This window comes from Plectropomus leopardus, chromosome 3, assembly GCF_008729295.1.
Source record: "Plectropomus leopardus isolate mb chromosome 3, YSFRI_Pleo_2.0, whole genome shotgun sequence".
NCBI lineage: Eukaryota > Metazoa > Chordata > Actinopteri > Perciformes > Serranidae > Plectropomus > Plectropomus leopardus.
Genome location: NC_056465.1, coordinates 8,119,569 through 8,146,013, shown reverse-complemented (window position 1 = coordinate 8,146,013; position 26,445 = coordinate 8,119,569). Strand labels below are relative to the sequence as shown.

The 26,445-nt window shown below is 39.9% G+C and overlaps 1 protein-coding gene across 1 annotated transcript in view; it reads left to right on the top strand.

The window, feature by feature from the left end:
- The window catches only part of brinp3a.2 (bone morphogenetic protein/retinoic acid inducible neural-specific 3a, tandem duplicate 2), a 66,125-nt gene extending 47,685 nt beyond the window's left edge, over positions 1–18,440 (top strand). The window contains exons 5-9 of the mRNA XM_042483317.1: positions 2,573–2,678; positions 4,080–4,316; positions 8,877–9,099; positions 15,286–15,628; positions 17,289–18,440. Of these exons, the coding sequence (XP_042339251.1) occupies positions 2,573–2,678; positions 4,080–4,316; positions 8,877–9,099; positions 15,286–15,628; positions 17,289–18,059 (1,680 nt within the window). The 3' untranslated portion in view covers positions 18,060–18,440. The remainder of the gene's footprint in view (positions 1–2,572; positions 2,679–4,079; positions 4,317–8,876; positions 9,100–15,285; positions 15,629–17,288) is intronic.
- Positions 18,441–26,445: the final 8,005 nt, after the last annotated feature.

Here is a 26,445-nt window from a genome sequence, read left to right as displayed (position 1 = left end):
AATCAGCAGATATCCAAAGTCAGTGAAGCAAGTTTGAGATCTAAAGCAAGAAACTTTTCTCAGGAGCTGGTGGAGAAAAATTCGAAAAGGAAATTAAATAATCGTCAGGTATACACAACTGGCCTAATGCTAATGTTGCTCTGCTGTTTTTCTGCTAGATTTGCACAATCAATAAATTTGAGAATAGCACTAGCTTCAGATTTTAGAATTTTTTAATTTTTTCATTTTCCCTAAGCAATTTTTTCCTACGCTATTTTCCCGTCTTCTGTGATTCTGAGATACAAACATGGCAGCCTTCCAGATAATATTGGAGCCATAGTAGTTACATCTTCACTGTTGTTTTTGGCATCAAAACAAAGCATCATAGTTGCCAAATTCACCTGATTGAACCAGCATGACAAAATTTTGAACACTGTGTTTTTTTTCAGCACAATACACTTTGTTAGCCTTAGTTCACTTTCACAGTGCCTTTTCTTTTTGTATGCTGTGTACTAATGATTCATTTGAGAGTCTGATGCCCACTCCTTGAAGTAAATGCAGTAAATAACTACTACTACCAATACTACTATTAGTATTGCTACTCAAAATGATCTTCTGTGAATTTTTTGTTTGCTAATGTAATAGCTAAAATCAAAGACTGCATAAAAATAATGGATGTCAACCACTGTTTGCAGAATTTTGAGGGCTCAATTTTGGAATTTTGGCTATCTTGTGTTGGTTTTTTGGAGTCAAGGGACCACACTGAGTGAGAGTGTGGGGCTATGGAGGACCGAGAGGTGGATCTGACTGAAGATGAAGATGTTGATGACGCTGAGCAAACAGCCTGTCACTCAAAGCCACCTCACGCTTAATTCTTCATAAGTTTAAGCCTTGACAGATTTTAAACGGTTGAGTTTTATTAAACCAATACAGTTATCATAAATGTGGCTGTAAATTTGAGTATTTAAACAATATGGGTCTAAAGGGATTAACTGACTCATGTTCTAATGGCCTTTTGAGGAGCTGCCATTTTTTTTGCTCTATGTGAGCTTAATTTTTCTGTTCTGCAGATTGTTGCTGGACTATAACACTTCTATAACATGACACTATGTCTGTCAATGTGTTTACCAGCCTCTAGTGTAACTAAATCATTTAATTAGCTTGAAGCACATCTCAACCTTCTGGCAGGCTACTTCAAGAACCAGGAATGTAAATTGCAAAAATGTGTGTTTCAGCATGTGCTCAAGGTTTGTTGCAATTCAGAAAATGTCCACCTTTAGAAATACTATATACTCTACTAGATGCAGCAGCGTTCAAAACTTACTTTTTTCTGTGCCTCTCTCGCTCCCACTCTACTGCTTGAGTGAGTCAGTGAAATACTTTTAGCCCTGTAGCCTGAACTCAAAGTTCACATCATAAAATAAAAATGAAAATACACCAAAAAAAGAAGAGGGCGCAGTTCTTCGACGGAGCTCCAGCCTTTGCTTCATTCCCTCAGTCTTTCAACATTCAGTGCCAAGATACAGGTGGCCAATAATGTCCTATTAAATATTTCTAATATACCAGAATGTATCTACAGTGAATAGCAGCTGCTATGCAAAGCGGAAATTGAATGCTCTGCACATCAGTCAGTGTTTTGCCATATGGCCTATCATATGGCATATCAAATAATTCCTTATAAGGATTCAATAATCATGTGGTCTGAAACCCAGGGTTGTATCTCATTTCCTCACATTCATATCAGCGTTAAAATCCCTCATGAGGGAAACAAGGGATTTATAATGTGATATGAATATTATTGTGAAAGAATTGCACTCAAATTATCTCCATTTTCCTTTTCTCATTCGCAGAGGACATTTATTCTTCCTCTCACAAACCCCTTTCTTCTGGATTAGGCTTTTGATTAAAGAGCCCCATACTGAGTTTTCACTTCCCTGCAGCACCGGCCTCATATGAGTTCCCAAGCCCTTCAGCCCTCTAGGATTGTGTTACTGATCGACTGACCCTCATTGTCTCGCCTCATCCATCTGTCACTTTACACCAACTGTCCTCTGACAAGCCTGACCAGGACAAATCGCTGAACAAAATATGGTGTCCCACAACCACAAAGAAAGAAAAATGAGAATCGGTTAGATGCTCTCTGCCGTGTCACAGCAAGAAAAAGGAGAGCGCTGAAATAAGATCTCTTCTTGCAAATGAAGTGAAAAAGGATGCTTTGCTAGAGTTGCTTTGTGGCAAAGGTCAATCGAAAATGTCTTCAATCAGTGACTAGACGAAAAAAGAAGCGTGTAGCATTCTTGCAGATAAATGAGTGCAGCAAAGCACTCTTACGGCGATTTAGGGGAATCTAAATGAGCTTACCCCAGTTTTTCTGTTTCTCTCACATTCACAATCGATTATGGAGAAAGTACTTTATTTAAACAGAATGGAGAAAGCCACTTACGTTACAAAAAGCACATTTTCTGTGGCTCCCCTAAAAACTAATTTTGTTCCCGAAATTTAGAAGGACCCTTTGAGATATAAAACTTTACCATGTTCTAAAATGGATGCTGTTGAACACTTATAAATGAGCTGTTTATTTGTTGTTGCCCAGGTGACAGAGACCCGCACAGGTCCTCTTGGATGCAGTAACTATGACAACCTTGACTCTGTTAGCTCTGTGCTGGTTCAGAGCCCTGAAAATAAAGTCCAGCTGCAAGGTTTGTTTGATTTTTACCACTTTAATTGTGCTTGTCATAGTATGTTTTTAAAGATTCTTCTGAAATGATATGTGATGGAATAAACATCAGATTGAAAGATTTTGTTAAGGGGGTCTGTATGCCTTTTATTATATTCTGCGATATATATATGATGTTACAATGTCAGATTTTGGAATTAAAAATGGCCAAGGTTTCAAATCATGAGGTAACATGCAAAATGAATTCCTCTGAGCAAGCACCATGGGCTTTATACTGTTCTGAATTCTCTCTTTCTTTCTTTCAATTCAATCAATTCAATTCAAATTGCTTTATTGGCATGGATGTTTTTTCTTTCTGTATTTTTTGTTTTTTTCTTTTTCCACTTTTGGGACAAGCTGACAAATTTCTTTATATGTTCAAGTGTTAAGATTATGCAGCCAACATTGCTCCATGTAGCTGCATGCTAATGTCAGGTAAACATGCTATCTTGGTTGCTGACGTTGTTCTGATCATATTCTTGCTGCAATATTGTGAAGATTTTGGTTTAGAAATGTTTATTGGTGATTATTTATGGTCGAAAGTGCTGCTACAGTGGGCCACAGTCAGCTCCAGCTGCAAGTACAATACTACATGTAGCTACATGCTAATGTCAGCAAAACCAGGTGGTTGCAGCTGTTGTTAATTTCTTCTCGATACCTGATCATATTCCTGGGAACACATAAGGTTGTGGAGATTTTAGTTTCAAAGCTTTTTTTCAGTGCTGCTATTGTGGGTTAAAGTCATTCCCCAGATGCAAATACACTGTTACATGTAGCCAGTCAGGGATACCAGTAACCTTGATTGCCAATGTTGTTACATTTTTCACAGTTTTGGGCATATTGCCCATGGAGCATGTATTCTTGTGAGTACTTTGGTTCAGGAGCCTTAAATGTTGATTATTCATGGTTGACAGGTATGCTATAGTCAGTTACAGTAATTCCCAGGCTGAAAGTACACTGCTACATGTAGCTTCATGCTTACATTAGGGAAACCAGTAATCTTGGTTGCCGATAGTAATTATTTAATTTCTTCTTGATTTCTTATGTTAGAAATTACAGCTTATAGACTATTGGCTCCATTACAGTCAGCAGACTGGGCTTTCAGGGAGGGGGGGCTTAAAGAGACTGGAGCTAATGCGGAGCATCTCTGACAGAGGGTTAATACAAGTGTTCCAGCACAGACAAATTGAGGTGGGGGGGAGACATTAAACGTGCTCTACATGCTCTAGTAATAACTCAAAATACAAGTTTGAACCTGAAAATGACTGTAATAGGTCCCCTTTAAGTAAGCCATGAGCTCAGCCAGCACTATATTGCATCTGCACTGTCACTCTTGCAAGTTCTCATTAGAATAAAGGCACTAAATCTGGCTTGTTTTTTTCAGGCTTGCAGGTGATCCTTCCAGACTACTTGAGAGAAAGCTTTGTGCAGGCTGCTCTCAGCTACATAGCCTGCAATGGAGAGGGCGAATTTGTCTGCAAGGACAATGACTGCTGGTGCCATTGTGAACCCAAGTTTCCTGAGTGCAACTGTCCCTATATGGACATCCAAGCCATGGAGGAGAGCCTGGAGAGGATCACAGAGACATGGGAGATGCTCTATAAAGAGTTTGAGGAATCAGGTAAGAATGCCCTCTGGATAATAATGGATTTTTCCTTCTTTCACAATGCATGCCTCATCCTAAATGCAGGAAAATCAAACTTTTAGGGTATAAATCATTCATATGAGAGGGAGTGAGGATGAATTCAAGTGTTTTATCTGCACCGTTAAATCAGAGTGAGGTTCCTATATGTATGTTCCTCCCTATTCTATGATTTATAGGTGAACTATGATAGCTGGTTGTGAATCCTGGGACCTGGAACACTATCTGCATAAAGGAATTAACAATGCGACAGGACCAGATTTAAAAAAAAAAACAAATTTAAAAAAAATCAACAGCTTTTGGCTCAGGTAGTTTACAATATGTCTAGAGCACATTAATCAGCTATAAAACCCATTTATTGCCAGTCCAGCTTTTCATATCAGCAGAGAAACAGAGTTTAAACGGAAGCTCTTAGCATAATGTTTGGTTATTACTGCTGTGCTCGGTCACCCTGCCTTGGCTATTATTACTCAGGTGAAATCAAAATGTGTTTCTTTTTTTTCCACTCCTCAGATTTGGCTGAAATATCCCTAAGTGCAATTACTTTCAAAGTTTATGTTTTAATAGCTGGGTGTGAAGAGAGGGCAGGAGCGTGCCCAGAATGCAGACACTGTAAAGTGTCATAAATGTGTCCTTCAGTGAGAGATATCACAGATTTCTAGCTCGCTGCTTTATCAGCAGAGGAAGATGCCAGGAAGTGTTCCAACCGTTGAAAAAAAAGATGGAGATCAGAGGGTGACGCCTTCCTGCGACCAATGTTATTCTAAACCTGGAAGAAAATGGTGACAAAAGAGGACATAACGCAATCTGATATCCAAGCAGTTACCTTTAATTTAGGCAGGATTTTCTGTAGTCTATTTATTTGTTTGTTTATTTATTTATTTATTTAGATCCTCACTGGCCACTACCGGGGTAGCAGCTACTCTTCTCGGGGTCCACACAAGTAAAAATTACACCATAAAAATAAAACAAATTCATTATTTAAAATCCAACGCAAAAGGAGTGAAAAACAACAAGAAAACAGGGAAACTACATTAAAAGCTACAATCAACAAAAGAAAAAAACAAATGGATAAATTAATAACAATGAAAATAATGATACAACAATGGCACTTATCATCACTATATCTAAATAGTTAGTAAAACCTTTGATACCTATAGATCAATATGTGGCTGTTGTATTCACAATAAACATAATTCGCTGATTTCATGCTCAGTTTAGGGGGAAGATAGTAAGTGAAGATGATGAATGTCATCATATTTTTATAATTAAATATACTGAATCTCAAATAGATATATCTAATGAATTTTGTAAAACACAATGGTGCAATGTTAAAGGAAGGGGGGAAGTGCATAGAAGAGGAACATGTTTAAAGTTGTAGCAGGTGACTTTTATGAAAACAAAAAAATGATTTTTGATGACGCTGTGACTATATATATCATTAGTAGTACAAGAGACAGATAATCTGTGGAAAAGCAACCTCCAAAAACATGTTCCTCTGCTTCCTCTAAGTGCTTCTAATGGCATTTGCTGGAATTCAGCACAGCTAAACAAAAATAACTAACCACAGTCAATATGTGGGGTGACTTGTTTTTTGTTGTCTTTCATGCTATTTGCTCATGCTTTATCTGTTTCCTTTTTTATTTTGTAGATTCACTCCTCATTTATTTAATTTTACTTCCTGTCTTTGTGTGTTTTCCCACCTTAGTATTCATCTGCCCCGCCCTGATTAGCTCACCTTTCTTTAACTACTCCTGGAGTCCACTCACCCCTTTTTTCCCTGTGCTTTTCCTGTCTGTTTTCCCCTCACACCTGTCTTGTGTTAGTCATTTGCTCCACCTTTGTATTACCTACCACACTCTCATTGTCTCTCCATTTTCAGCCTATCCTTAGGTTTCCCTCCTTGGTCCAGTCCCCGCCGACTCCACCTGTGTCTCATTCTTCTGATTAGTTCTCTCTCTATATAAACCTGTGTTTCCCTTTGTTTCTGCTCAGTTTGTTGTCAATGTTCTCTAGTGTTGTAGTTTGATTTTTCTCCTCATCTTGGTTCCCTGTGTTTCAAGCCAGTTCTGTTTTGCATTCATCTGCTTTTTCCCATAAATTGGAAATTAATATTTTTTTTCTTCAAGTTCCTGTTGCTATATGTTGCTTTTCTGCACTTTGTTTCACCTGCCAGCAATATCCACATTATGAACTGCAGTCAAACTAAGCAGCTCTGATTAAACATGAATCAAGATACTTTTACTGCATTGCCTTTTTCTTTACTAAAATGTTTGTAGTAACATGTTTTAGTGTACTGTTTAGCTGTAAAAAGAGAATGTTTGTACGTTGTATTTATTTTACACAGAACACTGCAAAAAGGGAGTTCTCAAAAACAAGGGGGGGGGGGTGTTATTTAGAATAAGTTTACTTAAAAGCCGGGAAGGATTTGGTTATCCAGCCATGAGGTTTAAATCTAAAACGTCTCCTTTTTGAAAGGAAAGAAGGAGATCTATGTGAGAGAACTGCGCTTGTTGATTCAAGATGGACCTATTTTAAGCCAGTGTTTGATATGTATGTTTTTGGCTACTGCATAACAACGTGACAGACTGTGACTGTGACTATATTTGAAAATGCAAACAGCTTACAATTCTTATTTCAGGTGACTACAACATAATAAAAAAACGTATATATGGATATTGTAATTATAAACCATTTTTGCTAATAGATGCCCTGAAAAAAACTATGCATTGCACCTTTAGAACATATTTAAAATAAGCAAAACATCTGCCAAGTGCCAACAGAACAGGAAAATGTCACTTGCCAAAATCTTTTTTAACAAGTATAAACACCTAGTCTCAAAGACCCAACAGATATCTTGAAACTATTGCAGCTCATGGGAACATGGAGGTACACGGAGCAGGTCATAGTTGCAATCTGTCAATGTAATGTATGAAGTAATAAAATTGTTCAACAGCTCAAATGACTCAGTGTGTGTTCCGCAGATATGGAAAGTGCGGTCTTTGTTCCATATTGTATTTTTTTCTGTAGGAATACATGATTGTGGTGCTGTGATGTAAGATAACAGTAAAAGAGTGACTTCCATTTGGTCATTATCTGCTTTTAATATGTGAAGAGATTAAATGGATGAGATGCTTGAAAGAGGAGGTTCTGACTGATGACAAAGTAGTTTTGTACCAGTCAGTGTTGATCAAACAGCTTTATAATTCTGGCAATTAAGCATCAAATAACTCAAAACCAGTAATACAATCTCAGTAATGAATTAAGGATGAAAATGCTTGAAGCAACTGAAATGCTCAAACATAAAAGTGCTCCATATCTTTACTGATAAAAAAGATAATAAATTATATTGCCTTGATTTTAAATATTACTTATGTTTAATTTTTCATTAGTTATACAGATTGTTACAGTAGCAATGCTGTATCAGGGAGACAAGCATTTTTTAAAACAATAATATATCACAGTTGGTGTTCTGATACAGAGTAAGCTTTGCCAGCATATCATAATTATTTCACAGTCCCCATTAAACATTTTGTTTTCTGCTTTAAAGTGGGCCCTCTTGCGTCTTTGATTGTCTTTAGTGTCAGGCTAGATGCTATTGGTTTCCTTTATTGCTTTGCTGAATATGATCAAAATGTTTTGAGTTGACTTTTCAAAGCACAATCTGCCAGATGCTGTGTCCCGACTCAAGGTACTCGAAAATCCACATGTCTAGCCCAAATAGAAGAGGCTGCCAAGGTCTGTCCAATTTCAAAGGCTCCTTGAAATGCAACTGAGATATACAGCCATCTTTTGCCTCAAACTGGAGGACACAACTGGTGAATAGTTGTGTTTTTTGCTTCCCACAAGCCAATGTGCGCTGGTCGATTGTTTTAAAGGGCATCGAGTGGATTCTTGTCAAGTCATAAACTCTGAAAATATCACATTTTCACTCCCATCCCATTAAAATACTGACGCTTGGTCACTGGCCCTCTGTGGCTGACCAATGCACCGAGGCACCCTTTAGCATCAGAATGAGACATACTGGGCTATGTCATGCAGATGAGGTGCAGTCTGCATAGAGTGAGACGATCAATGAAACACAGGACTTACCTAAGAGACAGCTGTTTGTGTCCCAAATGAAATCAAGTCACCATTGAAATATTTTAACTACATAACATAGTATGTCACATGTCAAGAAACGTTAGTTAAACAGTACTTATTTTGACACAAACCATGCTCTTTTTTCTGTACTTAACCAAGTAGTTTTGTGCTACGTCAAAAGTTTATTTTGGAAAACGGAGACTGTAGGTAGAAAACGGGCATCTCCTGTGGAAACCAAAGTTTATTTAGCAGACACTTTGCATGTAACGGGTGGAAAGTGACACTCAAAGTCTCTGAGCATCCAAATCTCGCGCTACAGATATACCTAAAACATCAGAAGTAGGACAAGTAGAACCATGGACCAACTGAGACAGGTTATAATCACAGGAATGAAAAGCAGCATTGATGACACAATGATAAGATATCCCCTGTTATGGTTTTTATCTATTGCTACAGATGAATTCAAGGCGTTCTATGCGAGGCTGCCCCAGAACTACTTCCTGAACGTGTCAAGCATCCAGCACTTGTGGTCGATGGACAGCTTGTTTCAGTGGCGATACGAGCAGCTGGAGAATAGTATGCGGGTTCTCTCCAGACGAGCCCATAGAGTCATCTTCAAACTCTTCAGTCTCAGTAAAAGATGTCACCGACAGCCCCAAGTCCGTCTACCAAGAGAACGGTGAGCACTGCTCAGACAGACATGTGTACTCGAACTGTGTATGTCTGATTCGACATAGCTTTAATATGTTATAGCTGAGGATACCTTTGATCCTGCTGCAGCCAACATTTTTACATTAAAGCAATGTCGTTTTTTGTGATGTAGTTCTCTCTTTGTGCATTCTTCCCGGTCTGTTTGATATATACCCCTGGAGGTTCTGGCTTTTTTTTTTTGCCCAAAACTACTGTACATGGAGTCACAGCCTGTGGTATTCTCTATAGACTAATCCAGGGATGTAGGTGGAAGTAAACAAGCTGCCATTGCTGTGGCGGCGCTTCACTTCCAATGCCTCCTCTTAATATATGTAGAGGATTTCATTTTTATCTCTTTTGTACAGGTTTTTCCAAGAAATATGTACATCCTGCTTCATGGCACAATGCAATGAAATACCATTAAAAGGTTCCAGACATTTGCTGTTAAAGAGCTTTTACCTTTTCAACCAAATGCAGCTCAGTTTTTAAAGATGCAGATCACCATGCACAAGCTTACCTGGCTTCTACTGCTTTCATCAGCCACGCCGAGAGTAAACTTTAACTCCAGAAATCCTAAAGTCTCCGCTCCATGAAATCTTTATTTGGGTTTTATGAAATCTTGATGAAATCATGAAATCTTCATTTCATTTCAATTGACTTCATCTCCATGAAATCCCTCTGGGGCCACATCTTCTGCATTGGTGTTTTGGCCAAAAAAAGATCAAAATTCCGCCTTTACAGTTTTATATCAGCTTCAGAGAGTTTATCAGATTCTGTACGGTCAAGGTTTAGTTTAGCTTCAGGAACCCAAACTTTTTGGTAAAGTTGGGAAACATCGCCCCAAGGTGCAGTGAAACCAGTGTTGTTTTTAGGAAACCACAAGGAAATCAGTCTCTGGTGTCGAATTCTGACGTTTTATACGAACGATCTTGCACTCCGTCCTCCGTGACTTTTCACAATAACATCACACGCCTTCAGTCTTTGCTGCTGAGAGAGGACAGCCATTTTTCACATGCCAGCAAGAGGTAAAACAAATAGGTCACTTTAACCCTTTAAAACCTAGAATGGCATCACTTTTGTACTGCTATCAGAAGCTTTTCACAGGTTTTTAAACTTATGAACTATGAGCAAATTGGTGCAATTTATTTCAAAAACAAGAGGAAAAAGGCAACAAGCAACTTGACATATTGCAAGAAATTTGTAGATTTAGAAATATATTTTTTTAAAAGCTCGAGAAACATGTCTAATGAAAGAGATACAAAGAGACAGCCTGGGGACAACTAGAAATCAACCTAAGATAATGTTACAGAATTATTTCAATTTCTGAAACAATTTTTCCAGGTCAGTTCCTTGTTTGTTTTCAATTTTCTTGCACTTTTTACGAATTTCTTGATTTTTTTTTTTTTTTTTCTCATTGTCTCCCTCCCATGTTTTTAAAACAAAATCAGGCAGGTCTGCTCAAGTTTCAAAGGGTTAAGTGTATGATCATTGCTGAGGACGGTCTCCCAATTCCAGTCTAATGTTTGAAGACTGAATTAAAGTTGCATTTCCTCCAGCTACCTTTGTCCTTCAGAGGGCCTGATCGCCGTGGGTGATGAATCCAACCATTACTGTCAATCACATAGCACTCACATCGACAGAGCTTCCAAAATAAAGCCAGTGATAATAGAGAGCACAACACATAAATCAACCGGCAGATTAATCTATACAGTGCAATCTGTTCATTGTCCAGTCTCTCCCTTGCTTTCTTTGCATTCCCTTTCTTTTCTTTTCTTTGTCTCGGCCCTAATCTGTCGTCTTCTCCACCGCGTTGCCCAAACACACATTAATCACTGATCTATGCAGCTGATATTCCCACCCACTTGTGAGAGAAAAGGGAGTGGGAGCGTCATCGGCCTCATCCAGGCAGTGTTTATCTATGTTATTACCGGCGCGTCAACTATGAATCCTTTCCTTTCTTTTCGCCTCTTCACAGAAGTCTTCATACTCAGTGGAAAGCGATTGAGAATGGGATGTTTGTCAGTTTTGCCTGGGAGAGAAACGGAAGCTCTCGAAACACCCCTCACTCTCCCTTTAACATCCTGTTTGAGGTACTTGAGATAGATGAGCGATATGTGATTGATTTTGCTTCCTGAGGGCTATTTTTTTCTCTCCACACTGACAATTATGAGCCAGCGAGTCAGTCGAAGCAGCAGTCAGCTTGGCTTTTATTAGGCGGGTAATGATAAGAGTGAACAGCACACTTTGTGCTCAGACTTTTGCCATTAGGAATAATGATGCACATTGTCATTCAAGTGATGTTTTCAGTACTTCTGCTTTAATCAGCTCCGAAAATTCTAGTGCGTAGGTTTTTCCGCCCAAAAAAAAAAAAAAAGGTGGCAGTTTTTTTTTTTTTTCATGTATCCCAAGTTTTTGAATGCTGCACTGGAGGAGTCCTCTCATCTTTGTTTGACTACTAAGAGTGCAATTAAGATTTGACTCTGAAAATGTTGAATAGCTTTTTAATTAACTTGTCAAAGGATTCAGTAGATCAGACCAATTTCATCCTTGCAGCCTCACGCTGTTTCAATTACATGAATTCGCACAGAGAAAAAAAAAAAACGTCCAGAAGGCTTGAGTATTGCATACCATGACACTTGTCTTTTCTTCTTTCACATCTTCCATATTGATGATTTTTGCTTTCTTGCTTTAGTTTCAATTGACTAAAGAACTGCTTTGCAAATTTCTCCTAATATCATACATAGAGTATCTCTGACAGAAGATTATTATGAAATGTTTTTGAAATAAACACAATAGAGGAAAATTGTTAAAAGGTTCCTTCTGAGTTTTTTGTCAAAATTGACTTAGACACACATTTTCATTCTGTGACAGCTTATTAACACTATGGTGTTTTTAAAGATATATGTTTTTGTTTGTTTTTTTACTTTAAATTAAATAACATAAAAGGTTCATATCATTTTAGCTATTTGGAATGCAAAGCTCTGAAGATCAATCACTCAAAATTGCTCAGAACACAAATAGGACCTTATAGTTCTATGGTCAATGTAGTATTTCTACTAAAACAAGTTACTGTGTAGCACAGCTTGTTCATACCTCATATGGCCAGAATTATATAGACACCCCTGCCCACTTATTGTGTATACTGTGTAGCCACTTTCACACAGGCACTGAAAACCTGATATTATCTAGATATTATCCAGAGGAGCTGTTTGAGAGCACAATGTCCAAATCAGTCAGATTGGTCTGCCCATGTTGGAAAATAGCAGGTGAATGAAGAATTCACAGTGAAAGAATGGGCGTATTGATGTTTCTGTGAAGCTTACACCAAAGAGAGTAAAGAGAGATGACTAATTTACGTGAAGATATCAATTAAAAAAATGTTTAACTGTAGAGATAATGAGATTTGACCAAATCATTGAATTCAAAGAATGACAGACTCTGCTGTTAATAAACAAATGACAAAACTGGTTACGTGAAACCTCCTGCATGATCTACCCAGGCACCACCCCTCCACAAAATGAAATGGAGCAGTTCCAGTAGGTGAGACTATGCTGACACAGACTGGTGCTGTTTTCCTTTTACCTCGGAAGTCAGAGGTATGAACTTGGAGTGACGTCACACCCGTGTTATCGTGTTTCAGAAAAACATGATGTTGTTTAGCAACACTAGTTTAAGCCCGGTTAACCTTTCTTATTTGATAAGAAAACACTGTATATTTTGCATGCAAATACCGTGACTTGTTTGCAGATAGACTCTGGCCGGGACTGTTTTCCTTTTTTTAGTGAGGCACAAATAAGACAAACATTTGAATTAACAGTCTGTTACTACAGTTTTTACTACTGTTGATGTGCGGCGCAGCTGGTCAAGGTTGGTGAGGCTTTTCCAACTTTCTGAGTCGGAAAACTGACTTTGAAGGTGTTGCAGTTGAAATTTTCCGCTGGGAATTCAGGCATTATGAACTCAATGTGCAAATGGAATGCACCATATTTCCTGCTGTGTGTGAAAGGGAAGCTCCAGACAATATCCAGACCTGATTCTTCAACATTGTCCAGTGTTTTTATGAGAAAATGTGTTGGTCGATTAGACAACATTGTGTTTCCAACTTTATAGCAGCTGTTTGGGAAGCAGACTTTCCTGTTTCGACATGACAATGCATAAAGTTAGGTCTATAAAGAAATGTTTTATCAGTTTTGAGTTTCAAAAAAAACAACTTCACTGGCCTTCAGAGAGCCCTGACCTCGACCCCTTTCAGAATATTTGCAATGGATAGCATTGCAGACTGTGAGTCAGGCCTTTATCATGCTACTAATCACACATCACCTCACTAATGCTTTTAGCAAACCCCTGAAGACAGTTCCTAAAATCTTCCAGAGAGCATGGAGCCATAAGAGTGTAAATTGTTAACCCTTTTAAACAAGAGGAAACATAGGGAAAAGGCAACAACCAACTAAACAAGGCATGGCCCAAAACATTTGCAGAAAATTAGAAAAAAGGTAGCCGGAAATTACCTGAACAAAAAACAATACAACCTACAAAAAAAGAAAAAGTCCCTAAAAAAGTACAATTCCAATAAAGAAATAATACAATCATACAAACAGTGTTCTGGACACCTTTCCTAAAATTTCCAAAGGGTTCAAGCAGCAGATTAATACCAATGGATGACATGTTCAAACATCACATTTGGGTGTCCATGTATTTTTAGCCAAATATTATACTGTACAGTATCATGTCAATCAGACCTTGTGGTAGGGAATCCATTTCATTTTTTATTCATTAATTTTAAAATTTGACTAGTCTCCAGGAGCAATTTTTATATTTCATAAATCCCCGAATTTTCCCTTTATGGAAAAAAAAAAAATGTAGAAAAAGAGTCTAACTCAGAGTCCAATGAATCACTATCTGAGAGTTGTTGTTCCAGGATTTTTCAACACACATACACAAAAAAACTGCAACTGCATATTTGGCTGTTTTCCTTTTCAGTCCTGCCTGCTCCTTTAAAAGTGGCACAGAAGTTAGTAGACACTGTGATTTACAGCAGCAGTTTGGAGGAAGAGTTGCAGGGAGCAGAAAGGCCGTACATAATCACACCAGGGAACTAACAGTACAGCCGCAGTCTTGTCTTGGTGACTGCTTTGCTCTGCTGAAGCTGTCGGAGGTGAAATGCCTTGCCCACAGGTAGCGTGTGATGGAAAGGAAGAGCCCTTTTCGGTTCATTTCCCATGACCGCTTTTTCCATTAGGGGGTTTTGATATTCAAATCAGTGATTCTCTGAACTCAGACTTGCCTCCAACTGCCAAGCACACGATAAGATTGGGATGCAGAGGAAGGATGCCCCAATTGTAATCCAGCAAACATTTTCAGATTAGCATAAAGTTTACCACAATACACTCTCATCAAAGAGAAAGGTTTCTTCTTTTTTTCTGAAAGGAAAGCCAGCGGTATGTACTGTGCATTTCTTCTCTTCAGCGAGCAAAGAGGATAAGAGGCATAAAGGGATCACAGTCAAGAAAGTACTACAGACGGGAATCAAACTCCGGCCCACATGGGGGAATTATATGTATGTCTGAGAGTCAGTTACCCTACGGCTGCAGCGCACTTCTAATATTTATGTCACAAACTGATCAAAGACAACTTTCTCCCGCACTCTCTACTGTCTCTCGCTTTCTCTTCTTTTTCATACGCCGATGTTTGTGCTCATACTCTTTGCATGTGTATCCTACGCTCATCGGGCACTTCAGGACAACAAAAAAACGGCGTGCTCGGCAGGAATGTCAGGCCAGAGTTTTGAGATCATTATCCTGCAGGAAAATAAAAAAAAAAGGTCGACTGTGGAGTCTACTCTTGGAGTTTGTAGCTGTGAAATTAGAATAAAACTCCAAAGTATGCATTGAAAAGCTGCTGAAATAATGGATGCAGCTCCAAAAAAAGTCTCATTCACAGAGGTCTTTTAACCTCATCTAAACCATGCTTGCTTGAATCCTCTCTGGTCTGTCTGCCTCACATTATGCTGATTATGCTTTCTATTTTTTTTAATGAGCAAGCTGTCTGCACACCCAGACAGGTGTCCTGGACCCAATAAAGCAGCTACCTATTAAACCAGCTCATCCTATAAGCCCCATTCAATAACCACTCCCTCTCTGCCTCTCTCTTCCTCCTTCTGTCTTCCTCGATGCAGGCCTCAGTCCTACTGGCTGAGTCATTTGCAGTCTCTCCTGTATTGCTCTGAGAACAACCAGCTTGGTGCATTCTCTGAGGAGCTCCACAGCTGCAGCTGCCGCTACGACCACAGCCCCTGTCAGCTGCCGCCGCCCTGCGCCATTGGGGAAGGCTCGGCCTGCGCATCATGCGCACCAGATAACCACACCCGCTGTGGGAGCTGCAACCCAGGATTCGCCCTGATGCAGGGGGCCTGCAGGTCTATGGTGGCGGACTCTACAGAGAACTACCTGGGATTTGAAACCGACCTCCAGGATTTGGAGCTGGGTTACCTCCTACAGAGAGCTGACCGCAGGCTCGAGGTATTGTTTTTTTCCTTTTAGCCCTTTGTTTAATCATGTCAGCCTGACCGAGAGCTGAGCTGTCTTTCACAGCAGTATCTTTGGGAGGATATACTCACTCATGGGAACCACTTAGCATTACAAAGTCTTCCCCTTCTGGTTACTGAGGCACTACAGTTTCCCAGTGTTTTTTTTTTTCTTGTATTTGTTGAGGCACATTTTACATTTACATCTGAGGCAGCTCATGGATCATTGATTAAAACAGAGAATAACACTACTAAACTAGTTAGATTTTGTAGTGATTTGATCTGTGATATATAGTTAGCCACTCATGGTCAAACATATATATATTTTTTTCTTTACAGTATCCTTAGTAATGAAAAGCTCAAGGCATTGTTGGACAAAACCTGGTCCGGGAGTGTTGTATACAATAAAACCTTGTGTAACTTTGTGTTTACCTCAACACAATTACTTTATATAAGTAAAGATGGGTACACTTGATCTTGGAAACAGCAGCTTGATGCATCTTTTTGCCTTCAACAGTGGATGGAGTTGGTCTAAACAACTCCATCCAAGCTACGTAGATAAAATGGACTGACATGTTCAGATGCAAGAAGCAACATAATATCTATTTTTATGCCTATCAGATAGTTCCCCTATGCCTTACTTTTTTTTCTTTTTTTTTGTATTGAATGTTGGCTTTATGGCAAACCCATTCTTGTCAAATAGCAACACTTGGTCAGTGGCCCTCAGTATCTGATATCAATATATAAAGACACTCTTTGGCATTTGTATGAAATGCACTGGGCTAGGTCATTGTAAGACTCTTAAAGCAATTGATGTAGTATAAACAGTGAGCAAGTCCATGCAGGGAGGTGGTCATGGACAGAAGGGTCAAACACAGGAATTTTATTTGAGACCATTTTTAATTTTTTTTTTTTTTTAAATCTAACTAAGTACTTATGTTGCCTAAACCTAGTGACGAAAACTAAAATACTTAATAAGTATACCTTGGTTTAAGCCTATTTTGAAAATTGGCTGAATGCATGTGACTTATAGAAACTGTACATTTCCTGAGAATATGGAGGTTCATTTTGAAAAAGAATATGCATGTAACTGCCACATCATCTCTGACCATCCAAAAAGGATGCTAGAGGGCTTCAGTATGACCTAGAGGGTCATATTTTGATACTCAAGGCCACTAGGCATCAGTATTGGAGGAGTTGGGAGTTACAATGTTTTGTAACAAACTGTAATTTTGCTACCATTTTAACCTATGAATGTATTAACACAAATGGATCACAAGCACTGTGATGGCACCAACATAATTTGAATTTAAGTTGCTCACTGGGCACCAAAAACCTCCTCAGGCTTTTGCTTTCCAAACACATGAATATTAGAATGATTGCGGTGCTCGGAAATGTTTAACAGCTGCTTCTATAAATATCTTTGGGAGAAACAATTTGTCTATTTCATTTTGAGTTGGTAGGAACCTTTGTTGCATGGCATTGCCTTTGGCAAAAATGCCAAAATATTCCCCTAACAGAATATATGAATATTGCAATCAATTGCACCTGTGCTTTTATATTGCTAGAATTATTTTTTTTTTCTGCATATGTGTACTCACTGAGTTCATGAGTGTGGTGCGTCTATACCGTTTTCCTGTCTGTGTGTCCGATAGGTCCACGCAATCTTTATCAGCAATGACATGCGACTCAACAGCTGGTTTGACCCATCATGGAGAAAGAGGATGCTGCTGACTCTAAAGAGCAACAAGTACAAGTCCAACATGGTCCACATGCTGCTGGGAGTATCCCTCCAGATCTGCCTTACAAAGAACAGCACCCTGGAGCCTGTCCTTACTCTATACATCAACCCTTTTGGAGGGAGCCACTCAGAGAGCTGGTACATCCCTGTCAATGAGAACAATTTTCCAGACTGGCAGGCCACCAAGCTGGATCTGCCGTTCGAGTGCTATAACTGGACTCTGACGCTGGGCAACAAGTGGAAGACGTTCTTCGAAACCATTCACATCTACCTTCGAAGCAGGATAAAGACGCAGGATGGCGTGAACGACAGCATATATTATGAGCCTTTAGAAATGACAGATCCTGTTCGGAACCTGGGCTACATGAAGATTAATAGCATCCAGGTGTTTGGCTACAGCATGCACTTTGACCCTGAGGCGATCCGTGACTTGATTCTCCAGCTGGACTACCCGTACACCCAAGGTTCCCAGGACACTGCCATGCTCCAGCTCTTGGAAATACGAGACCGGGTGAATCGCCTGTCCCCTCCAGGTCAACAGAGGTTGGACCTGTTTGCCTGTCTTTTGAGGCACCGGCTCAAACTGACTGCAAGCGAGGTGGTTCGCATCCATGCCTCCTTACAGGCCTTCAGCTCACGTCTGCCCAATTCGATGGATTACGAGACCACCAAGCTGTGCAGTTAACAGCTGCTTGAAGGGAGATCTGGACTGCACACGGCCTCAAGGAAAAGTCCTGGACATAAAAAAGGTGCCAATTGTGGTGCAGATGCTTACATTTGTGCTCTGTCTTTATGGATTACCAAACTGTGTGGTAAATCGGCAGAGACCCAGCTGTTGACAGCTGAAGAATGTACTCATACGGTTCTTTTGGTTTCTGTTTTGTGGCAACTACCTTCAGTGCTATATCATAAAGAATGAGGTGCATCGGCGAAGAAACGCACAACTGTTTCACAAGAGCGAACCCTCCAACAAAAGAATTCTACAGTAGAAATTCAGATATGGCTACACGAACGTTGAACCATCTTGTTTCAAAATGACTCTGCTCATTTATACTGTAAGTACCAATGACCAAATGAATGGACATTTTATGGTAAAAATGGTACAGTCTGTTTGTTTGTAACTTTTATATGTTCCTTTGCTTCAGTGACAGTGCACTTTCCATGAAGACCAGAATACAGTGGTGTCAGTAAAGATTTTGTAGATAAATTGATATTAAAACATCATGTTATAACAGATTCCAGCTGTTGGAATATTTTTCATGAAACTTTTATCCAGAATTACTTTCATGTGTCACAACATTTCTTGCTCATTTCATACAACAAAAAATCACCCCCCACCCAACCATCTGTTCTGAGCACAGCTTCCCAAAATGTAAAGAGTTGAGGAAGACACAGCATGTTTTCACACACAGCATGGATACTCTACTCACTGTAGCAGATCAAGCAAACAATGTAAAAGGTCCTACATGCTGTGTCTTCAAACAAATCGATAAACTGCCACTCATATCAGAAGGGTTACTGAAAAAATAAGACCATAGTGAATACAATGAATAGACTCAATTGGCAATGTTTAATCTATTGAAAATTAAGACTTCATTTCCTGTGGGAACTATTTGGTGTTTTGCAAGAGGATGTATTTGTTCCTGCCCCATTTAAGAACAAACAGTCCTTGTTAAACACTGTTTATAATTCAATAAGGCAAATTAGTGTGAAATTGGAACTATGCAGGTTGAATAGCAAAAGGAAGTTTTGTGCTATTCACAGTTTTACTTACTTAAAGTTTTGCCTCAATAATGCTGTTAAGTCATTAAGTTCATTCATTGCGAAAAGTAATATTACGATGAACAACAAAATTCAACCTGGAAGCGAGTGGATTGGGAAGAGTTTGGCTGCAAGTGCATGAATTAAATCCAGGTTCCAGAATTTGGTGTGTGCATGTTTCAGGCCATATTTTAACTTCTAGCACTATCGAGTAAGTGTGTTTTGTTTCTGAGAAATTGCTTGGTCTTGCGAGATCTGTCTCTCTGCTATTGCAAGGTCTTATCTAACGTGAATGCGTTTTAGCCATGTTTTCCAGTCTCCGTGAGATGAAACAGATGCATCGCATTTCCACCAGCACAGCGGACTATGCCAGCTGTGTTGTGGTTCGTTCCTAATTCACAATACATAACCGCAACCTAGAGCCCTCTTCAAAACTTTCAACACTCTTTTTTTTCATCAATTACCCAAACAGATATGCCTGTGTATTGTGCTGCGAGCTCTGTCAAACACGTCTTGAGTGCACAGCAGTGCTGGGGCTGAGCAGATTCAGACAGACACTGACAGAGGACAGCAGCTGCTGCTATTGTGCTGCTGACGAGCTGCTTCTGTTGCATGGCCAGTGTAGACAAGGTGACGGGACCAAATACCAATTAAGCTCAAGCACCACACAGCACTTTCTGTCTAACCCAAGTGCACAGCAGTTCAACAAACTATTGTTAAATTCTGCCTGCAAGACAGTCTGAGTGTGGTTGTATCAGTGTGAGGAGGCATTCTGTGAAGAACAGGAAGCAAACAAGAGCTTTACTTTTAACATCAGAGGCTCTTTGTAACAGCAGTGTTTGCTTTTTGGCCTAATATTTAAGCATGGCTACAGTCTTTTCTTAACCCTTAGCCAGTTGTTTGAGTTGGCTCACCACAACGAAACACTGACTGAGGTTTACATAACTACCATATTTGCCAGAATACCAGTTTATTTGCATATACATTTGCACATATACATTTATTTGCAATGTCTTTCAGGAACTTCCTATGGAAACTTGTCATTACCACACTGTAGTTGCCGACAGTTTAGGGATAACCAATGGTAAAGGGACATCAAGACACATCCTTTTTAAACAGATTCTGCAATACTGCCACAAAGACGATCCTCCAGTTAGTTGATGTTGCTTTTTTATACTGAACCAAACAGCACAGGCATCATGCAGTCATGCGGTGCAATCTCCCGTCTTTCCAGAAGCAAAAGAGGTGCGACGTGTAACACAACAGCATCTGCACTGTCTGCAAGTGTCATCCTACACAGACGTCAGTTTGGCTGTGGTACTACCTCCATTTCCAACCTAACAGCAGAACAAAAGTTACCACCTAATTTCATGTTTGTACGTTTTATACAGAATGCCAAGGCGGAATAAGGTGCAGCATTCCGGTCTTGAACAGGCTGTGTAAATGGGTCTACAGTTTGACATCATTGTTAGCTTATAATCCCCCACAGCCCTGTGCACTGACATTTCATCACCCACTCTTGTCCATTCCAAAAGAATGAGAGAGAGAAAGAGAGAGAGATGGTAGTATACCAGTCAAAACAAAGCACTTGGAATACACTTGACAGAACAGCTGCTAGCTGTGCAAGAAAAGAGGTGGGTATGTTTCAAAGGTCACTACAATAGGTATCAACACTTTTCAAAAAAGGAATTGTCTTTAAGTTCGCTAGCAAGCAAGATAAAAAGCTAGCTCACTGACCAGTGTCAGGCTGTCTGCCAGTGTGGCTCTATGGCTTAATATGTCTGTTAATGGCACACTATAGCCTACACCACAAAAGCACGTTTCAGTTGGAAGCTGCACCCTCGATGCACAACAGACTTTGTGAAAATAAAGAAGATAAAGTCTAACTGTATGGACCTCTGCTACCGAGAAATTTTGGCAGTGAGCATTAAAAAACATAAAAAGTCCAGAGTTCTGCATGAAAGTTAGATTTTTTTCTCTCTCTCTGTTAAAATTAATAATAGTAACAGGTGTAGGTTGGCCATCGGGGGGTTAGTGAATTTTCCTGCTGAGCAAGTCTTCTGAGGGCGGGTACCTGGGGCCTCATGTACAAAGACTTGCGTGGATTTCCTACTGAAACATGGCGTACGCTCAAATCCAGAAAACGTCGTACGCACAAAAAAATCCTGATGTATGAATCTGTGCGCACGCATGAATCCAAGCACATTCCCTTTGTACATCCCAATCAGCGTGGAATTGAGCGCACATGTTGGAGTACCCGACCACTCCCTGTCCACGCCCCCATTTAAATACGCAAATCATATTTAAATAAGCCCTGCACCTGAGATTCCCCTCTCTGCACGATCAGAAAATAAGAAACAAAAAATGAGTAAGACGGGATTTTAAGCTTCCATTCATTAAGTTTATACACTTACACGGATCACACACTATTGTTGCAAATTAGTGCAGAAGTGCGCCGGGGAGAAGGTGAGGCTGATAAGTCTTTATGCACACTTTACGCACGGGGTTATTAACATGAGTACGTTGCGCACAGTGACAAATAGGGGCTTGTTAGAAAGATCTGAAACTGTAGTTTAACCAGTAAAACACAGCAAGTCACTAACTCTAACCGCTGTAATGATGCGGTGAAGACGGGATATGATTTGGGGGCGCACATGCTCAATGCGCATCACAGGGACTAATATTAGGACAATTACACGACAAATTTATTTACCAAGAAGCCACCCATCGCGCACAGTGCCAGCTTGTAGTCTGTTCCCAACCATGCTGTTACTCAGAATGCGTGAATCGTGCGTTGAACCAGGCCACCTCGCCACAATGTTGGTTAACTGCATTTGCGCATCACATATGATCTGTACATTGATGGAATGAAAGTGTTTCCTGTTCACGTATACAAATTCATCATGTGACGGCGCTTTTATAGCAATGTGTGTGCAGTCGATAGCTCCGATTACATTAGGAAAACCGGCTCTCGCTGCAAATTGCGCTTTAATGTTGACCTGTTCAGCTGCATGGTATGGGAATTTGATATATCTGGCTGACATGCGGATAATTCCGTCCCATACGGCTGGCATGGCTCGGCTGAGGGTCGACTGGCACAGTCCCCATCGGTCGGCCAGCTCCCTCTGGAATGCCCCGGTTGCCAGGAACCCCAGTGTGGTCAGCACCTGTATGGGCACAGGCAGCGCATGGCTCCTGGCTGTGTTGCGCTCCAAGGCCGGCCGCAGCTCTGCGCACAGTTCCACGAGGATTGCCCTCGGGAACCTAAAGCGGCTGATGAGCCAGTCGTCATCGTGTGCCAGTACATCGTCTCTGTCTCGAAACACACGCTCTCTTCTAATTGCACCATTTGCAATGTCCTCTAATGCTGCTAAAGCTGCCATTGTTTTCAGCGGTACTTTTTGCACCACTTTGCGCACGCTTTTATATCCACTCATGTAATTGGAGACACGTATGTTTGTGTGTGTGTGTGTTAATTGTTCACTGGTGTTAATTGTTCATGTGTCTCTGATGTGCACATCATTAAGTCATCATTCAGAGGACGGATTGGTTACACGTGTTAATTTTATGTTTCCCAGGATCACCTCTGAGTGTCGCCAAAGTATCAACGGCTGTAGAAACGTGCGTACGCCAGCTATGAAGTTGGCGTGAGGCACCGCACATTTCCACGGTCATTTCACTCTTGATACATCTGAACTTTGCCGTGAGAAAGAGCGTACGCCACGTTTTTGTGCGTACGCACCCTTTGTACATGAGGCCCCTGGTCTTTTTCTCCCAGACCTCAGCATATATACAGTATACCCTTTGTTAAAACCTTAGTCAAACACATATCCTTCTGATAACTTTGCCAAGTCGGTGACTTGCTCTTCCTCTACTCTACGCTTTGCAGGCTGCCAAGCACTTGTAGGCACCATGTTAGCTATCCTTGCTATTAGGCTTATAATATTTGATTGCCAGCCCAACAGTGTTTTGTTAACTACATACCTTACCTCATACAGTGTGAATCTAGTGGGCTTTGTGTGAATATGTAGTGTAAATACAGTGTCAATTTATGCTTGTTACATGCATTATGTCTTTTCAAAATGCACCTCTGTTTGACCAACATGTTCTCATCCCAACTTTGCAGTGGACTTCCGCTTCTACATGCAACTCTCTAGGTATCTTTCTGCGTCTGCTGTTAATGTTCCGGAATGGCGTCCATGCGATGTCAACAAATGTACATGGTGAGATTAAGCAGCACATTGTTATTTTTATACTCCACACCGGGATGTTAATAATTGAACATGATGGCACAGATGGTTAGGATTAGAAGAAGGATGCACATGGTACAGTGTAGAAAAAACACCCATCACATTCAGATGGGAAGCAAACATTGGCCCCGTATGAAAGTCTATTATTTCTTGGACCCTACGGCTTGCCCTGTAGGCACCCCTCTGCGTTCTTGGTTGATGCCGTCCAGGGGTGTATCACAAAGACACAAAAGGTGGCTTTAGGGCAGGGGCTGGAATATAGTATTCTCCTACATGTTGTAATCCTTACTCATCTAACTCCCAAACTTTGCCAGCAGCCCTATTTGTCCAGATATGATACTTTAGGTACCCTCTTGCCTCAGTGTCAAATGTTCAGAGGGGGCGTGTCATTTAATGCTTGTTACATGCACTATGTCCTCTCAAAGTACACCTTATTTTGACCCATTCCCCTCTACTCCCACCTTACCCATGCAGACTGTCTCTCTTTATTTATACAGTAGTCGCACACAGTATCAGCCGCCAACAAGTGCACATCTAAACATCACTACCGTCCATGCATCGGTGTCTGCTGATAAAGACAGGATAGGACAAGTAGGAAGTGAGAAGGGGCTGTGAGCACCTGAAGATAGAGACTGCTGATTTAAATTTAAGTCTGTGTATAAACACTGTTTTGGAACATTTTAAATTATTCTGAAAAGCAGGTTTTTAATTTATTTCATGTGATCAATTCACCTATGAATAAAGATGGTGAGGGAACGTTGCATAAGTAGTTTTGTTTTACCTATTAGCCTAACAAACAATATAAGTTAACTGATATATATGTATAAATATATTTTTTAAATTAATGGCTCTTTGATGAACATACATTTGTGTCAGTTTAAATTTGGTGTATCAAATTACGGCCAATGACAGCATATCCCCAGGCTGCTCTTTGCTGCCAGCCTGCCCCTGTTCCCAGACTGATAATGATCTATTGATGCTAAAGAGATACAAGCACATAGGTTTTTAGTTCAACCAAAGATCAAACACTTTTGTGCCTCTGTACTGTCAGTCAGAGATTCTGTATTCAGTATTAATGTCAGGTTTCACCTCTAATCTGTTAACATGCAAGTGTCTTCTGACACTGCAGACCAAAGGGAAGTAAAGCACCTGTGAAGGTTAACAGTCATCACCTCAATTTGTCTGTTCCTCCCATCAACTCATGTCAAAAGCTACATTGGACGAGGGCTGTACATGGATGAGTAGTGTCTGATGAGATGGTTGAGTGCTACATTGTATTAACAAATGTCAGCACGTCTCTTCCTGGATACAGCTTTGTCAATTACGGGGGGGGGGGGGTGCTTCACTGCACCATGAAAAGAGCAGGTCAGAAAGAATGACGACAGGTTGTGTTTTTGAGTCTGCGGTGACTTTGTTTCAACTTTGAGGTCACCAAATGCCCAAAAATCCTCTCTCACAGTTGGTTAGCTAACCCTGCCTGTGCACAGGAGGGAAAGGGATCACAAAACAGGAAACTGCAGGGGTAAAACACTAATGCGTTTTACTCATCTTCACCAAAAAAAATTAATTAGACATCCGCTCAGTCTGAGTAATTAGGGATATGGATGTTGTTTTTCAAAGAAAAATGGAAATGGAGGAATGAAAAATAATTCTCCCCTCCCGACAGTACATGTTCCTCCTCCAGCAAAATAAAAAAGATCCCAAGGTAGCATACCCATAATTATGATGTTTAACAGCACTCCGCTCGTTGTGCAATTATCAGACTGTGTTCTAAAAACCCGTCCAGCACACGCAGATAGCCATAATACATTACTGCAAGCTTGTAAATAGCGAACAGTTTTATTCCACCAGTTACTCGGTGCAACCTCTCTTATGACAAAATGAGCAGGTGGCCAGAAGTGAGCTTTGATGAGAGAAAATCTGACCTATAGTAGTCTGTCAATCAAAGGTATCAAAGGCAAGAAAAGCCCATCTGATTCACTGTAACCATGTGATTACATTCTGTTTGCTATTTCTGTTTCAGTTTTTGCATTCTGCTTTAAGCGACTGTGAAGGGAAATTTTACCCAAAGGCAGAATATTCATACTGATAGTGACCTTAGGCAGTTTAAATCATCATTTACAAATCATTGTATGACTTGAATTCAAAAGATAGAAACCGGACAGGCACGGCCAGTTAATTTGTAGAACAAATAAGCAGGGAAAATAATATTCATGTAAAAACACGGACTAAGGACTAATGTCCTTCATCCATTTTGTTAAATCCAGGTTTACATGCACAGTGAAGTCGAGCTACGGTTACAGCTTAATTAATAGGACTACTGTGCTTGTCCCAATATACAGGTGCCAAAAGGAAAATCAGTTTACTGATCAAAGTACGTCTGCCTCGGTGGGTGGCGACAAATGCCCCCTGTCAGTTAGCTGCTATTAGACCTTCTTCCTTTTGACTTATTACGTCACAGACCAAATGAGTGTCTCCTAGTCTATAATAAAATGTAATTATAAATAACAACAACAACAACAACAACAACAATACTACTACTACTACTACTACGACTAATAATAATAATAAGATAAACCCTTGCGATGTGTGATCCCATATTGTTATTAAATAAAAAACTCAAGGTCATCTTACAAGGCAGATATAAAAAAAATTAAGTAAAGTGAAAATTACAGAGTATTAACATCTTCCATGTATTTTAAAAGTCCAGTTTTAGTCGGACTAACACAATAATATGCCTTTTGCTAACATCACATAAATGTACTGATTGTTTTTTTAATGCATGTCCAGGAGTCCAGTGTTAAAGCAAAAAAATAAGAATAATTAAAAAAAACAAACAAAAATCAATCAATTGTTACATGGGATTTTTTAAGGTTTAACTCAAGTGAAATGTGATCCCATCAGCTCCTTTAATATATGCACTCTAAAATAATTATTTTCTTTGTGTCTTCTTACATTGTTTGCTGATGCTTTATAAACATCCAAGTTTCCAGATGGTTCTTGTAATTCATGATTTCTGGTTGTGGAATAATTTACACAACCACACATCCAGATTTCGAC